Source organism: Micrasema longulum, unplaced genomic scaffold, assembly GCF_059751315.1.
Source record: "Micrasema longulum isolate JH-2025_06_02 unplaced genomic scaffold, ASM5975131v1 h1tg000923l, whole genome shotgun sequence".
In the NCBI taxonomy this organism is placed as follows: domain Eukaryota; kingdom Metazoa; phylum Arthropoda; class Insecta; order Trichoptera; family Brachycentridae; genus Micrasema; species Micrasema longulum.
In genome coordinates, this window is record NW_028278114.1 from 141,049 (window position 1) to 159,936 (window position 18,888).

At 32.1% G+C, this 18,888-nt stretch overlaps 1 protein-coding gene across 1 annotated transcript; it reads left to right on the forward strand.

The window, feature by feature from the left end:
- Positions 1-15,831: 15,831 nt before the first annotated feature.
- LOC148278154 (uncharacterized) lies at positions 15,832-18,401 on the forward strand. The gene is made up of 3 exons (XM_088231825.1): positions 15,832-16,147; positions 16,581-16,777; positions 17,400-18,401. Exons 1-3 carry the CDS (start codon positions 16,017-16,019, stop codon positions 17,771-17,773), a joined length of 702 nt encoding a protein of 233 aa, XP_088087951.1. The 5' UTR covers positions 15,832-16,016; the 3' UTR covers positions 17,774-18,401.
- Positions 18,402-18,888: the final 487 nt, after the last annotated feature.

The window sequence follows — 18,888 nt, forward strand, 5'->3', positions numbered from 1 at the left end:
TCAGAAAATATGATATGCCACTTTAGCTTACTTAGAATGTAAGTTTAAGTATACAATTGTAATGCGCCCTTGAGGTGATTTTTTTGAATAAATCAGCCAAATATTAATAAGTAAATAATTTCAAGGTGAGAATATGTTTATAAAAATATTCTCACTGAATTTTGAATAAAAGTTACGTCTATTCTTCATCGTATTATTACGGCATTACTTATTTTTTAATAATCTGAAGTTACGCCCTTAATGCATATGACGGCAGTTTGAATATACAATATGAACATTCGTGTATACGAAGTTAAGTCTCGCGAGACATTTGAAGGAGAATTTATCGCATTCGACCGGAAAAATAAATAAAAAGATGTTAGCAGAACACATAAGTAACTTAAATCATGTTTGTTTTAACTATTAAAATAAATTGCATTATTTAAACATATAAATATGTAAGGTCCTAATTGAATGGCCGATCCCTTCGTAGGTTATTTATGGCGTCCATATATCATGGCTGATACGGACCAGTTATAAATTCAAGTAAATTGTAACCTTTTGTATTGGTGAAAATTATTTCGTATAAAGATCTCAGAGGTACCAATCGATAAGGATTCTCCTTATAATAATTAACAAGTAAATGTATAATTTACGCCCTGTTAGCAGAAATGTTAAAATGAGGAAATTAATTTTGATTACTCTTTGACGAGCATGGATTATTTTACGATCAATGAGGAAGTTTCGTGGATTTTTTGTTTGTTTATGGACTAACTTAAGCCAATTTTAAAAATTATTATGCTTAGATATATTACCATCGCTATGATTTTTTCAAGTTGAGTAATTTTAAAAATTGCATCTCCCGTGACGTCACGAGTTACAGTCAGTGAATTTTCCTGACATTTACAAGTAAAACTCCGTACCCGTTAAAAAAAGCTAAACTAAAAAAAGATTTCTTAAAAAAAATAAATTATTTATTTAACTTTTTGTACATAATGTTAATTGTACATTGGCGGGCTTATTGCCAAATGGCAATTTCTTCCAACCAACCAATGAAATAAATGTTTTATTTTTATAATTCAAGTTACAAAACATTTTCAATAGAAAAAATAAATAAAAAAGCTTAATTTATATATATAAATATATAAAACTGTTTTCGTGTATAAATCATCTTAAATCACCTTTACTCAATGGGAAAAAGGAAAAAAAGGAAACAGGAAAGGAGGAGAGATTAGGGGAGAAATGAGATGTTTCTTCAGACGAGATCTAAACAGAGATACTGTAGTAACATCTTTGATGTTTAATATATTTTTTATTTTATTTGCACCACAACAGGCCAGGCCCAATTACAGTGGTGAATTACATCACAGAACACCCAGGCTTGAGAAAAATAACATTTTTATTTTTTGTGTTTTCACCGGGAATCGAACCCGGAACCCTTCATGTGTGAGTCAAGCGTCTTGACCACCACACCACGGAGGCCACCATGTTGGATGGGAGACGATTCCACAGTCACAGGCTACCCAGAAACCGGAATCTATCACAAAGATAACATGTGTTCACGTGAACCTGTGACGTTTCAAAGCAGTTCATTTTGATGTCTTTTTTAACACTTTTTGAGAAACTTCACCGTGCAAATAAATGCTCTATTTTTTACCGCGTGTAAAAAACATTTTTAACATCCAGTCTTCCGTAGCACTGAACTTCCTCATTAAGGGCCAAACCCTACCATACTACGAGGTGGCATTTTTTTTTTTTTTTTATAAATTCAGGCTTGTTACACAAATTTTTAAATATCCTCAATTTTTTGATATGTGTCTTTTAAATAAATATTGGCGTTCTAATAATTTACGCAAATATTTCAATGTTTGGGGCTATTTGAAAAAGTCGTAAATAACGAGCTATTTAAAAATGGTAATCAATTTGGGGTTGAGTGGGGTTCGAACCTCGGAACTCTTATCCGAGAGTCCACAACACTAGCCACGGGACCAAACCCCGATTCCACATCTATTTATCCGCAACCAGTGGTGCATAGAGCAGACAAAAAATATGTGGAAGGTAAGGCGATCAGTCTTACCTTTATACATATGTATATATTACAGATGTATATATTTAAGCTAACCTAACCTAACTTAACCTTAACAATCTTAGAATCAAAAATATTTTTAATTTGTCCAAATTTTTGTAGACAAGGACTGGATTCAACTCCCTAGGGAGCTGTTAATATCAACATATTACAACAGAGATGAAGAACAATTTAGAAGTTTAGACATCTACAGGACTTATGACCTGTCATTGGCTGGTTTAAGTGGCCACTTTACACACTGTGTAACATTTGCTATTCTGCCCATATTTGAATATCTGTATTCCTTCAATTTTTTTATCTGTTGATGTTTGTGAAGTTAAAGAGCTAAATCTTTTATTTATGCGGGTGAGATTCATCTGATTGAATTATTTTGAGAGGACAATGCTCAATTTTTTTACTGTTACTTTTTAGCGAGAACACATTATCTTCTCCGCTCAACGTTTATTTTTTTGTAAATTTATTGATATAATTTGAAGTTGCTAGAATTCCCCCATCTTGCTTCAATATGTAAATGTTGTCAACCATAAAATGCCTAAATTTTGTAAATAAGGTTCTAGAATTTCAACAGTCCTTGCGTTCAGTAGCTGCAAGACTTGTTTAAATCTAACTCCTATTTTTAAAAACGAGATTTATTTCAATTTCATTCAAACATTAAACTTCATTGTCAAATTAAACTGTAAATGGGAGTAAGATTATTTACCTTCCATGCGCTCTGTAGCTGCAAGACGTGCTGCAATCTAGCTCCTATCTGTTATAATTGAAAAAGATCATAATTGGAAACGAGGAGTTAGAATCCCAATCCTTTATGCGCTCTGTATCTGCAAGACGTGCTGGGATGTGTATTTATTGTACAGCGCCCTTGAGGTGATTTTCACAAAAATGGCGCTATATAAATTCTCCAACTATAATAATTCCCTTGTGAGGAGGACTCTTAAAATAATTTTGTGAATACGTATCTATATATTTAAAAAAAAAAATCAATAAAATGTAATGTACAAAACGTTTACATCAATAATCATATGTTTGTATAATGCGTATCTAGTACCTACACAAATTAAACAAACATCTCATATGTAATATCATCTGCCTACCCTCGAGCTGTTTGCCCATTTCAAACTTTGAATGTTCTGTTCTTTATTTGAATTAGAATATGATTATGAGCAGGACCGGCTGGATGTGTTCGCGCCGCGCTGTCCGCGGTGCGCGGTTTAGCGATGCGCCGTTAAATAATCGAATATTAAAATTGTTGTTATTAGCAGAGAAAAGGTAAAAATCAGACTAACATTAAGGAAAAAAGCGTACTCACGAAATTAAAATTTATGTCAGGCAATGAAAAAATAATATTTATGAAGAAGAAAAAATATCAAGAGAAAGTTAAGAAATATGTGTTAAACAACTTATAAGTCAAATATCTATACATTGTTGTTATTAGAGCATACATTAGAACATGTTTATGTGTGCCCTAATTCAAGATTCAAAATAAATCAAAATTGACAAATGTATAGGGAGTCATCAAGTTTTGCAAGACACAGGGAAAACGGCTAGACTTTCATATTCCATTGTAAATTTTTTTATCCCCGACCATTGCAACAAATTATTAACAAATAGTTTTGAACGGTTATTATTTTTGTATTAACAGAAGTAAAAATGTTTTAAACGTTTATTTTGTGTCACTATAAGTAATGTATTTATTGTATTCTGTCATCGTGTGTGTTTTATCCTTCAATACTCATACACCAAGTTAATAAGGAAGTTCAGTGTTACGTGAAATTGCATGTAAAAAATTAGAGCATTAAAAAAATAGGTAATTTAATTATACGGCAAAATTCCTCGAATTTTCGATATTTTTCATATATTTATATGAAAAAAAAACATGTATATGTTTTAACAAATGTGAGTTACGTACTTTACCATGTCATAAGTTCTAGTGAACAGCTGTTTAAAATAGCCAATCAATTATATGTTTTGATATATTTCAGGTTTCCGGAAGCCATGTTTAGCGTGTCCTCGTGCATATGGGTTCATTTTTAAAATGTAAAAAAAACTCACCGACGACAACTAGTTACGTCACTGGCATAGTTATTTCAAAATAACAAATCTTTAAAAACTTATAGCGATGATAATACGATACATAAAAATATTTATGTTTTTTTTTTGGCTTAGTTTGATAATCTTTTAAAAAAAAATATATTCAAAAAACACTTACTAATTATGTAACTGTATACGAATAAATAAAATTTTCAGTTTTTTTTTATAACAGTTAGCCATTGAATAGAAAATATTATTTAAAGATTTTGGTACTATACATTACACACTGACCTGTAGGCTCCAATCCCCCGGATATATAATCAAGAGATTCTGTTAGAGCATTGTTTGAAATTCGATTATTCGATATAATAGTAGAAGTTATTCTATTATTATAACCGGTGATTGCATCACTAGCAGAGTTGTGCGCCGGCGCAGTGCGTGGCGCCTCGCAGGCCATCCATTACGGCCGCTTGTCAATTTACTAACAAACTTTAGTTTTACAATTCCCGCCGGCTTTGATCCCCAACTCACAGGTTTTTTCTCAGCATCTCACCCCCTCTCCCCCATCACTTTGAATAGATTATTTCCCGTGTTAGAAGTTAAGCCACAGGATGATAAGTAACCAAATTATTTCCATAACGAGTATTTGTATATATTGTCAACTTTAAGAATCATTGACACATTTCTGGTCATGGTGTTACAAAGAAAATCTTAGCAAAATGAACGTACAAGGTTTTCCTGTAATCTCAAAAATCTATCTTTAGTGGCTCCAAGAGTGCTCAATATCCTGGATGTTATTATTGACCCTTTTTAGCATCATTAATTTGAATCTTCTGTTACAAACCATTTCAGTGCTTACACAATCCAAAATAAACTTCAAAGTTCATTTTAAATCAATGTTACATAGCAAGTACACAACATTCAATTCAATTGAAGTAATTTTTTTCATAAACAGATGAATACATTATGATGTTGGTTGCTAGAAAGTTCATTTAAGATTCACTCGCCGTGAATCTAACAAGGGCACGTATTTAAAATATTTAAAAACTCGAAAAACATATTTGTACGCGCTATTTAATACATATTTTTCTATATATATGTCTTATTTCGTCAACAAATGAGAATACTTTGAGGCAATGATTGATACGCAATGTGCAAACGTCACACTCCAGTTTTCTACCGTTTTTTCATTTTGTTGTAAAATTTTTGAAATAATAAAAAATACGTTATTCATCATTTGCAGATTCAACAAAACGTCTGGTTCAGTTCAGTTTTTATGTTTTCTTCAATATAGGTATAATTTACACGCTTTTTGAAAGTAAATATATAAATAAATAAACAAAACATTTGGTATTTTCTTAATTTTAAGAATTTGAGTCATAAAAGGTTAATTTCGCCAAAACAAAAGCCACGTTTAGGAGAAATATTATTTTTTTATTTTGTATAGGGCAGTTGTCTGCAAACCGACTGCAAATTAACTAAAATATAATTACTTTTCGACCGGCAGATTACGCCTCTAGAAATTTATACTATATTTGGGTAATGTTCCAATGTTGAACTCATATTAAGACAAAATGTTTAGTACAATTTGTTTTATCGATTTAAAGATAATAAATTAAAAAAGGAAGTTAATTAAGAAAAAACTCATACTTTGGTTAAGAAAAAGAAATATAAGTTTTTCTTAAATTCTTGTTTAAAAATGTTATGCCTTCAGTAATCGTTAAACAAATATTTAGTTTAAACCGTTTTTAATGGACTCATTTCACTAGTTGATATTTAATTTTTACAGTTCATTTTTAGCAACATTTTAATACCATCAAATAGCCAATATAAATATTAAAATTTTGCTTTGCAGTATGTTTACTGTAGAAATGAAATATTTACAACTAAAATATTATTTATAAAGGAAAAAAAATGGTCACATAATGCATACTGCATAGACGTATTTATGCACTGATCGCAGATACTTCAAAACACATTCGCCTTAGGGATAGGAATTTCGGAATCTCTAAGTTCAGTCATATCACTCCACTACTCTGGGAACTACACTGGCTACGTTTTCTACAAAGGGTCGAATACAAACTCTGTTGGCTTATGTATAAGTCACTGCACAACTCTGCTCCGGAATATCTAAGAGAACTATGCATTCCAGATGAACTAGCTGACAGGCGTCTCACGCTTAGATCAGCTACGTCTACGGCGAGAGGAAAAGTCATTATACCTCTACGCAAACAGCGCACTAAATTTGGTGAACGCGCATTTATGGTCGCAGGCCCTATGGCATGGAATGCTCTCCCAGCAGAGGTGCGAGGCTGTGAAAGTGAAGTGATGTTTCGGAAAAAACTTAGAACCCACTTGTTCTCTAAATCATTTGAATAAATCCGTAGCATGTGACAACAAAATCGATTGTTTTAATTAAATTACAAATTTAAAAGCTTCAATTAAATTTATTTAACAATTGAATCACTATGTAAAGCGCCCTTGAGGTATTATATTACAAAAATGGCGCTTTATAAGTTATCCATAATCATAATAATAATGATCGCATTTTGGCAGCACTCAGCCGACATCCATCCTTGTTTTTCGATTACATACATTAGTCAGTACCAGGACTCCACTGTGACTAACATTTATTTTTCAAGGTGTTTTTCACTATCCTTCTTCTGTATTTATACCCCTAATAAACAAACAAGCAATTTCATCTGGGTTTTACACGAAATATTATACACACCCTGTATCTTCTTCATTTCATTAACTCCGTTTAAAATTTTATACGGCGCTATTCATACGGGGTGATGAAATATGGCTTTTCGCAGCGTGGTATTATTGTTTCTGAATTTACATTATTTAATTATGTCATTATGGGATCCCGTCCAGCCTCGACCGAGAACTAAACCTTAAACCGTAAAAAACATTAGGAGTCTAGTTCAGGATTGACCTTAGTACGGGGGTCAAATTTAGGTAATATTCATTTAGGGTTAACTGAAGGTCACTTTCAGCCATTTATTTTACATTGAGCTGCGTGTGAAGCTTATTGATAATACATTATATGACAGGCGCCGTGGCGCAGTTGGTTAGGCGGCCAACTGTGCTGGCATCGCGGGTTCGATTCCCGTCAGTTGCGAGAAAAAAAATACAAGAAAGATTTTTTCTCAATTGGTCTAGTTGTTGTCGTATATTTGACATAACCTCCTTCCATATCCAATACTCTAAAAAGAGACTTAGCGGGTTATTCCCTTTTAAAAAAATTACGAGTATATGAAATGGAATGGCTCGCGTGTAAACAATACTTTTTAAGTTCAGTGAAGATTGTGGAGATAAATTCAAATACAATATTTTAAGTATGTTGAAATGCTTGTAGACTGAATTTCCACCCTAGAGATGGAGGAACAGTTCTCTCAGACCTCATATTTTTTTAGTATATATAATAATTAGTTTACTGTCACTCAGATCTTAGAACCTCTTTTACTCAGAAGAATAAGATTTTTGAATGTAGATATCCATAATGTTAACAATTTTTTTATTCATTACCTCAGATATGAATCCTCTAAAAATTGACCGTAAAAGTTAGTAATAACGAAGGAGGATATTTTTGAAAAAAAACAAGTCCCAGTATCCTTAAAAAGACAAGTCTATTTATTTATTTCCATACATTGGTTTATTGCACATTATTTGAGACACAAGTCCCAACTCCATGGGACTAAAAGTCCTGTCCCATAACTCGTGCATATTGCCGGTGATGACATTCGGACTAGAAACCATGTCTGTGACACAGAAAAGTCTCCAGAAACTAAAATGCACGCAATGATTGATGGAAAGACAGATGCTGGGTGTATGTCTAAGAGACATAATAAAAAAATGAGAAATAAGACAATGAACTGGGCTGGTATTTCGAGCGCAATTATAGTGCGGTATAGTGCGTTTTTACGTACTAAATATGCGGTATAGTGTGTTTTTACGTACTAAATACGCGTTATAGCGCGCTATAAATGCGTTCGGAATACCAGCCCAGCGCAGCGGCGCAATCACAAATGATTATAGACGTGCTTTAAAACATGCTAAGCATTTGAGCGATCACAATGAACAATAATGAACATGCTTAAGTCAACGCGAAAGTCGGTTTGATTTTTGTTTTTCTCACCTTCTAAATGCAATAAATAGCATGAATAAATAAATGTTTATAAAACTAAATTATTTTACTTTACTGGTTTGGAATATTTTCCATATTTACACCGGTGAAATTCAAAAATGTGATTGCGCAGCAGGATCGATCGATAACTTTCACGGGTGTTCCATTGTGATCGCGCATTCGACAAACAACCACGGTGAGAAAATTTTATCACGTCGCTTATTAGCACGTCGATAGCCATTTGTGATTGAGCTACTGGAGTCGTAGATATCATGGATCGTGCAGCAAAATTAAAGTGGCATCGGGCAGGACACTAGACATGGCGATGCAAAATGATGGCAGGTAGACACCGAGAATAATATGGTGGAGACCATGGGTAAACAAACGAAGCATTGGAAGGCCACAAAAAGATGGGTCGGTGACATTACCTCGATAGCCGGTAAAACACGGATGATAAAAGCGGGTGATAGGATAGGATAGAAAGAGGCCTTTATTCTGCAGTGGAGAAAAAAAGGCTGAAGAAGAAGAAGAAGAAGAAGAAGAAGAAGAAGAAGAAGAAGAAGAAGAAGAAGAAGAAGAAGAAGAAGAAGAAGAAGAAGAAGAAGAAGAAGAAGAAGAAGAAGAAGAAGAAGAAGAAGAAGAAGAAGAAGAAGAAGAAGAAGAAGAAGAAGAAGAATGATGGCAATGTTAGTATTCGGGGTTTTACAAAAGAAACGAAATGAGCCAGTTAATTTCCAGGCTGTCAGTGTAGATTGACCCAAAGTCCAACATTTGTAGCATCCAAACTAATTTACATGAGTTGTTGGGCCATAACTAAATGAATATCATATTTAATATTATGAACCCGACGCCATGCCATAATGCGTTGGCGCTTGGAATAAATATATTGATTTAGGGACATAGTAAAAAAGGATTAATAGCATTAACATAAAAAATCATTACAATTAAAATAATAACAATAAAAAAACTTTATTTGGACTTTAAACCTTCACGAAAATCAACGGACGCAAGAAATATGAATGTTCGAACGCAAGCGGAATAGTAAATATTGCTCGCCGTGTAAAAAAATGACTAAAACCATGGAAGTCTAGGCATTTACAAGGCTTATTAATTGATGACCTTATACACGGTGTAAATGATAGTTTCAGCCCTTTAACTTCACAAAAAACAATAGATGGAAGATTTGGGGAAAAGTGTATTTTCAAACATGGGCTAAATGGTGAATGTTACGCAGTGTGTAAAACCAGTCAATAACAGGTCATAAGTCCTGTAAATGCTCAGATTTTTCCAAAAATGTTTTATTTCTCTTTTTCACTCAGTTTGTGTTTTAATGCTAAATAACCCCGAAGAGGCAACGTGTTATTGCCAAAACTAGTAAGTTGTGTAAATGGATAAAGTGGTAAGTTAACTTATTTATTTGTTATACATATATACGGCCTAAGCCAATTACTACAGTTACATATATAAACGTATGTACAAGAAACTGAACAAAAATAACATAAATTGTAGCAGACAAAAAATATAATTATAAAACACAATTAACATATAGGACTTCGAGCTTAACCATGCCAATTCATTTTCATCTTACACTATTTTATAGCGAAGAGATCTACAAAAAGCCGGAAGATCTATCCCAAAAAATTCACAGTTATTTATTTATACATACGCCCAATGGGCATTTAAAAGGACATATTTATTCATAGAAAATTATTATAAAGGAAAGTAGAAAGACACAATGATATTTGGTAAACTTGGTGGGAGTGGAAGCGGGAGAGAGGTGTTTATAATTGAATTTGATTCAGTTATCGTATGAAAGAAGACAACTTTTTATCAAAGAAATGAAGACTGGTATGTTTGTTGGCAGACCTAAGAATTCTGGGCACAAAGGAATAAAAACCATTGTTAGTTCTATGGTTATCGGTATAAAAGAGTAAGCTTTGTCTGAGGTTTCTAGTTGTGATATTTAATTTTACTGAGCTCGGTAGTTCAGGCGCATCAAATAGTGAGTTGAGAATATTAAATAGGACAGGAAGGTCGGATTTATTTCGACGTTCTTGAAGAGAAGATATATTTAAGGTAGTTTCTAACTCATTATACGTATATTGACGAATTGACTTATCTACACATATATTATCAAAATGATTTCTCAAAAATATTATAAAAAGAAACCAGTGGCGGCTCCTGACCGAAAACATTAGTATTGCATTTCTTTACATTTTGTCAACTTGAATATTATTAAGTTCAATAATATTATAATAATATGATCTGTCTGACGTGATGAACGAGCAATAGTATGACAGCCCGCGCTTCAGAACCAGAAACGCTAAATGTACCCAACATAATACGCACGTTATAGTTAACTAAATTCGTACTAATATCATGTCATTACGCATGTTCAAAGTGCCATTACAAACAAACTTCAAATCTGCGCATGCGTCGGCAACGCCCGGAATATGTATACTATCTTCTCCCTCTAACGCACAATTCATCGGTATGAAGCATTGTCTGTCTCACTCAAATGACGATTTTAGGAGATTTGATATATGTCTTACAAATTCAGGATAAAAGATTGTGCAAAACAGAAAATGCACTGGGACGATTGCGCATGCGTAGACAAGATGAGAAAATCGTCCGCTAGATCTTTTGGCGCTAGTATTGAATATTTACGTGTATAATATTGCAACGAATCCCTGTTTCTTTCTACCTACTTAAAACATGTTTTTACTAGCAATAAAATTACTCATTTATTTACACAAATTTTTACTTGATAGTGCACTGCACTTATGCGCATACTAAGGAACCGCGCCTCTGATAGAAACAATGTTTCGCAGAGTTAGCACTACAAACATCCAAAGTGGTATTATTCGATTATTACGTACCGTTTTTTTTATTTAGTGAAAAATAATGTATTATTATTAATTAGGCCTATTTCACGATATACGTATTCTCATTAGAACAAACGTGAAACGGTAATTTAAGTTTTTCAGCGATTAAGTATAATTGCCTTTGAGCTGTTTCGATAGGTCGGTTTCCCGTGGAGATTACTAATGAAATTAGGTATTTATGTAACGACACACCTTACTGAATTATATCAATGCGCTCTAAAATACAGCGCTAAGGCCGATGCTGGAAAAGTCGGGGGAGCGAGTGGGAGATATTAATTTTAATAATGTTCGGAGTATGTCCAAATTTTTGCAGACAGGCTGGATTTCCTCCCTAGGGAGTTATTTAGAACTAAATTTGTTGCAACAGCGAAAGAAAACATTTTTTAAAAGGGAATATAGAAATCAAGGCATGGCGGATGAATCTCACCCAGGTGACAGAAGTTTAGTCTATGTTAAAGTGGCCACTTTACACACTGTGTAACATTCACCATTCTGCCTATATTTGAACAACTATTTTCATTAAATTCTTCTATCCGCTAATGTTTGTGAAGAAGCAAAAAAAATAATATTTTCAAGCTTTGCCTAGTACGGGAAACCCAGGCAAAGCGGATGTGTTAAGGGAGATATTAAATAAAAAAATCAATGCTTGCATTAAATAAAAACTTTATAAAATATAATGTTGGCAAAATTATTGATCTACAAAAGTAAGGTAATGAAAAAGTAATATTAATTAGAATTTAAAGTATAGTAAAAATTATAATAAAACCCATCCTATTGTTCACTTTGCCCGGGTACCCGGGCTCCGAGCAAAGAAAATTAGGAATCACAATCGTAGCAGAAGTAAGAACCATATCCAATATGTGAGGCGCAATTTTATAATGAATTTTATAACGGAGCACAAAAGAAATAAAATAAGGGCTTTTTATTTTTATTAAGTCTTAAAATTTCATTCTTCTCTACCCCTAATCCTGAAAAAAATCTAGTGGAAATAACTCCACAGGCGAATAATGTGGCTTAAGGCTTTAGTCGGGTAAAATGGACGCAAAATGAGGAAATCATCCGTTTTGCGTTTTAAAACGAACATTTTAAAACGAAGGTTTTTTAAAAATCGCGTAATATACATATAAAAAAAATTAGATTAAACAATATTTTTAAAAGAATTTCTATTAAAATATACTTAAAAGTTTTATATAACTAAAATATAATTACTTTCAGACTTAATTACTTTTAGACTTTAGAGTAAACTTAGATATCTGGGTTCTCATATAAAATCTATGTATTGAACTAAAATTGGGTTTAATGATTTAAAGATAATAAATTGAACATGAAAGTGGCCCGAGCAGACTCTTAATTTTTTGTTTTTATAAAGAAATATAACCATTTTAAATCGCATCAATTTTTGTGACATTTTCCTTTATTTCTACGTAAAATTATGCCTTCGGTAATACTTTAAAAAAAAAATAGTTATTGAAATATTAATTAAACGTTTTACCCGACTACAGCCTTAGTGTGAATCACATCGTAAACAGGGGGATATTATAAAACTTAAGGCCCATTTCACATGTGCAGCGCGTATCCATGCGACATCGCATAGTCAGTAGAATTGTATTTGTGTGTGTGAGAAGGGGATGGGGACTGCGGAACTATTTCATTCCTAAAGTATCGATTCGAATATTCGAATATCGATTCGAAGTTACGGGATCATGTATATATATAAATATACATACAAATTTCATTTGTATGTGTATATATATAAATATACATACAAATTTCATTTGTATTTTCCAAATTATATACCTAACTTCTTTAAAATTTCATAACCTTGATTCATTGAAACACAGAAAAGATATCTTCAATCAGATCCTGCTTTACAAAACTGTAAATAATAAATTTGATTCCCCAGAACTAATTAATCTACTTGCATACCATGTCCCCTCTAGACGCACTAGACTGATATTTTCTATCTTCCTAACATTAATTCTGAAGATGTTTTTTAAATTAACTTAAACTTACTGTCTTTTTTTTTAAGTTGCTTTTCATTGGTTTTTTGAATCCCTTGAAATATGTAGGTACGTAAATATATTTTACCTTTAAAAAAAATGGTTTGTGCACTTGATCATGTTTTTTTATTCTTTTTTTATTTTAACTCTTACTTTTTAATTACTTTAAGTAAGTTTTTTTATTAATGTTAATATTATTTCGATTTATGTAAATACTAACTAGAAACTTTTAACATAACTTTTTTAATTCGATTTTAATTATTTAATTACTTTCATTTATGTTTTTTTTCCCTTACAATATTGTTCTTAAAAAATTCAAATAGTTTATTGATAAACTTAGCATGTAATATAATATGTAAACTTCACCGGTCCATTAGAGTTAACTCTAAATTTATGTACTATAAAACCACATTATTAACACATTATAGAATTTATACAATGGTTTCAATATGTCGGTAAAAATATATACATTTATATATAATGTGTACAATTAACTTTTACTGTACAATAATAATATTTATGCTAAGTACCTACTTGTTACAATGTATCAGTATTATTGTACATGTTAGGGAGGGGGACTAAATATATTGTGTGAGGGTGTGTATTTACTAAATATATTGTGTATTCATGTATGGGTGTGCATATATGTGACAATGTGTAGTGAATATAAGTTGACTTATTGAACAATGATTTTCAAAAAATAATTGTTTTTTTCAAACCTTTATGAGGAAAGCTATCAACCACCTTATCAATCGATTTAAAATTGTTAAGAATGCTCTGGCCTAAAATCCAAATTCAAAAATATGTAAAAGTTTCAACAAAGTAATAAAAAACAAAAATATAAATATATATGTAAGTACTCATATACACACATACGATTACATCATTAAATTATTATTGAGAATAATATTCCGGCACCCTCCAACATACCCGTCAAAACAGCTGTTCCAATACATGAAGGTGCTGGATATGAGACAACTGTACCTAAAAGAAGCACTTACACGCTTTTGGTCGAACAATGAGGAGAGGTCTCAGCAAAATGTCCGTACGAGGTTTTCCCAAAGCATGAATTATGACATACCCAAAACCCGTACGACTTTTGCTCTTTCTTTTGCTTTTGGAGGATCTTTGTGAACACCATATGCTCCAACTAGGTAGCGGACATAGAATGATGATGATGATGATGACTTTTGATAGGTTGACTATCAAACAATTAGTAAAAAGTTAGTGCAAATACCGCTTTTTCGCTATTTCGATCAACTCTATTTGATGTCCAAACGTGTATCTTGAAAAGAATTGGTCCAAAGAAAAAAAATATATGAACATTTTTAATAAATTTTATTTTCTTAGCGCGCTCCTCCCGCTGCCACGTTTTGGATACCACTGATTGAAATTACGCCACTAGCTAGCGGGGCGGTACGGCGGGCGGTCGGGAGAGGGATGAGCGAGTTCGTAAACCATATACAGCGTGTTTGTTAATTTATTTGAATTAATTTTAAAAACTAATAATATTTTACAAAATAATATAGAAAAAAAAATCACACAGCTCAATCTTAATGTGTTTAAAATTGTTGGTATGTTTCCCAAATAAAATACAATAAAGTATAACACTGCACGAATTCCTTTTATCGGTTACATAGGTAGATATATTATACAATTTTACAGAATACGACGACTAAAAATAATACAAAATAGTAATTTCTATTACTCCACAGTAACTCCATGGCAAAAAAACTTTGAAAAATCACTAAATCGATTTTTAAAAAAATAAGTACAATAAAAAAAAACTCGAGACCTTAGAAAATCTAAAATACGAAATTAAAAAACTTGAAAATCAAATAACCAAGAAATAAAAACTCAAAAATCGAACAACGCCGTGTAAAAATTTATATAATATGCAAAATTAAAATAAAAAAGTTAATTTGGACGTAGGACTAATTATGTTAAGGGAACGTGTTGTTGAAGTAGAAGGTAGAATATTGCTCCATTGGTAACCCGATTTAGAAGCGAAGACGTTTTCTCCGTCATTTTGGCTGTTTTCTTCTAAATTAACACTATCCTGGTCGAAATAATCAGATTCATCGTAATCTTCGATTACAAAGTCATCTGTTTCAGAAACATCATCTGAAGATTCTAACTCTAAATCACTGTCATCACTGGAAGACACTTCAATATCCGTATCGTTTAGAAGCTGCTCAATAACATCATCCGTCAAATTTTTTCTACTCATTTTGAGATTGGTGAAGTAAAAAAAGGTTTTAGAAATTTTAAAAAATTCACTTATTATTCAAAAAACACCTTTGTATGCAAAATCCAATGCGCAATATCCAGATAGCTAAATATAAAAATTTTGTTTATTTGAAATTATTAGTCATAATAATACTTTTTTCTAAACACCCTTAGCATGCAAAATCTTACTCGCGTAAACTGGATTTTTCTGGTTATTCCGGAAACAGATGAGACGTGCAAATTGACCGAAGTATCAAAGATCACTAAACTGTGGAGCAAATAGCAAATGAATAGGGTATTATCACTCGGGAGGAATATCGGATTTAACCTACTCTACAAATAAAAGATTTTTTAAAGATTCTCCTAGTGTTTATATAAGCTCTTAAAATGAATATTTTCATTCATTATTTTCGTTTGGAAAATAAGGTCCATCGAAAACGATTCTTTCGTAAGTTGGTTATAAATTTCTTGCAATGCATTCATTTTAATGTTGGTAATGCCACAGGCCTCAGATAGAAAAATAAGGAGAGTTGTCTATGCATATTATCTTAAGCCCCCCCCCTTACCCACTCCACTCTCCAGTTCCAGACGTTGACAGATGAAAGTGAAAACGGATTTCATATCGAATTAATTTGATTATTTTATGTTTTTCAACCTTTTCTAAATTAATTAAATTTATCATGACGGACAGTGGCTTTGTACAAGGACAATCTGACAATTTACCGCATATTGATGTGTTTATGATGACTAATTACTTTACAAGTAACGCGAGTTTTATAAGCGCCGAAATTCGAGGTGTTAAAGCTTTCAGGTAAGAAATTAATACTATAATTTATCATATAATTATATATATAGTGTTGTATAGTATGGTTTGTTGTTAAAAATTGCTCTTATATATTACTTTATAAACATTCTTTCGAATTCAGCTTTGTCGACTGAATACATAACCTCAATGTGTGAATATTGTTATTTTGGTCATCCAACAATCTGTTTTTTTTTTGTTTTGTAGAAATGTTTGGAATTTTTTAATGATTTTTAAGATTCTTTTCGGTTTTACGAAGTAAACTGACCTACTTTTGTATAAAAATTTCCCTGGAAGGGTAGCCGGAAGTCGTTTTTCTCTACTCGAGGTGAACGCGATATGGATGTCAAAAAATATTTTATAATCTCTGGGTTCTTTTAAAAATACTAAAATTGATTACTTAAATTTACAGTTAGTAGTAACATGTTTGTTAAAATTTTAGATCGACAAGAGAAAACTACGGTGACAATTCGATAGGATATGTCCAAGTAAAACATACTGGCGACATTTGTACCGTAAAGGCTCGTGTAACTCCGGAACACAAAGTACGAGCCAAAGCCTATGCAGTCACATTAATATGTAATGAAGTGCAAGAAACAATTGAATCATGCCAGTGTCATGATTGTCCAGCTTCTCAAGGTATTATATTACAAAATGAAACACTCCTATATCTTGACTGTCAAACTAAGACTCGACGTATATATTTGCCAACACATATTGTATTAGTCAAGGCCAAAAAAAGGTTAATTTCCTATTTATTGACACAGGTCGCGGGTAATTCATATTATATTTAGGAAAGTCCATGAAGAGAAGAATGCACACAGATAATATTTTTCATTATTTTCTGTTGTAAAATTTATTCTCAACATTTTTTATTAATAAAAAAGAAATATTGGCGTTTTTATAATTTACCCAAATACTTAAATTTTGATGGCCATTTTCAACGAGTTGTAAATAACTCACTATTAGAAAATGGAAACCAAGTTGGAGTAGAGTGGGGCTCGAACCTCGGACCTCTGATCCGTGAGTCTGCAACACTAGCCACGGGACCACAACCCGATTCATTGGATTTGAACATGGATTTTAATAATTGTACTCGACACCAGTTTTTCAACCCAGTATCTAAATTATTATTTTTATTAACTAAAAATCATTGTAAAATTTATATTTGAAACATAAAGTTTGTGATTTTTCATGTTAAATAATGTAGTTATATTGTTTAAAGTTCGTTGTGTTAATTTTGTTTATTTTTAATTTACAGGAGGATGCAAACATGCTTTAGCATTTGTAGCGTGGCTCAACAGGCGTTCTGAGGAACCCTCGAGGACGTCAACTGAGTGTTATTGGAGAAAATCCAAGATGGCTGCGATTGGAACCTCAAAAAAGTTCATTAAAGCCAAAGAAATAGGAAAGGACCCGCATCCCAATTTTGCTATCCATGCGTTAGATAACAATTTCTTTGCCGAATTTATAAATAAAACAATTCGGCTGGGAGTATTTAACAGCCAGTTAACTAAATACTACAGCCCAGCCACTGAAATTGAAAAACATTGTATTAATTACCTTGTGTATGAATTTATTAAAACAAGAGATATTTGGTCTGCAGATGATTTTATAAACTACTGCCGGTTTTAAATATGAATGAAAAATCATGTAAAATGGCAGCCAATGCCACCCTGCACCAAGCCGACTGTGCTTTATGGTATAGCCTACGATTTGGCAGGATAACTGCATCCAAACTCTATGAGGTTGCAAATTGCGGTACAGTAGATGGGACACTTATCGAAACTATTCTTGGTGGTAGAATAATTGAAACTGCAGCAATGAAGCGTGGTCAACTTCTCGAAGCGGAAGTTTTAGAAATTTTACAAAAGGACTTGAAAATAAAATTTAATAAATGTGGCCTCCTGCTTTCCAAGGAACTTCCCATATTTGGAGCCTCTCCGGATGCGATAGCTGATCATTTTGTAGTGGAAGTTAAATGCCCTTCAACAGAGTTATCTGCAAAACGATATTTTGTTCATGGGAAGGAACCCAATGCAAGATGTATGATGCAGATGCAACTGCAAATGCATTTGGCAAATAAAAAAAAGCACTTTTCTGTGTGGCTGCGCATGATTTCGAATTGACAAAAAACATAACAAAATTGTATGTAGATTATAATGAAACACTCTGCAAAAGTTTTATAGATAGAGCTCAAAAGTTTTGGTGTCTAGCTATATTTAAAAAATTATTATTATAAACTTATTTATGAATAAAAACTTTTTTTATGAATACAACTTAAACATTTCTCCTTAAGTAAAATTATATTATTTTAACAAGTGACTAACATAATATGGTGTACAATGGATAACGAAAGTTTCTACTTTATTATTGTATGAAAGAACATTTTTCGTTGTAAGCATTTCCTTTTTTTTTTTAATTTGTTAAAATCAACCTTTCTTTGTTTTTTTTATTTACTGCTTCATCCATTATACAAGTAATCACATATCAACAGATTCATTTCCTTGAAATTTATACTTCTTCAATTTTAAATTTCCCACTTGTAAGTCATGATGAAAGTACATAAGACAGGCAACATTAAGGTATGAATGTAAATAAAATGTGCATATATTTAGTACGCAGGTTTTATTTTATGAGTTACATTATAGTTACAGTAAAAAATTAATCAAATAAAAAAACATTTAGCCATGAGAGCATAAATCCCATATTTTTTCATAAATACAATATTGAAAATGAAAATAAAAGCA

Bases quoted from the DNA above. Each gene is read 5' to 3' on its own strand.
- LOC148278154 (XM_088231825.1), top strand. From the start codon at position 16,017: ATGACGGACAGTGGCTTTGTACAAGGACAATCTGACAATTTACCGCAT. The intron at 16,148-16,580 runs GTAAGAAATTAA...TTAAAATTTTAG, and splicing joins CGAGGTGTTAAAGCTTTCAG to ATCGACAAGAGAAAACTACG. The intron at 16,778-17,399 runs GTATTATATTAC...TTTAATTTACAG, and splicing joins TGATTGTCCAGCTTCTCAAG to GAGGATGCAAACATGCTTTA.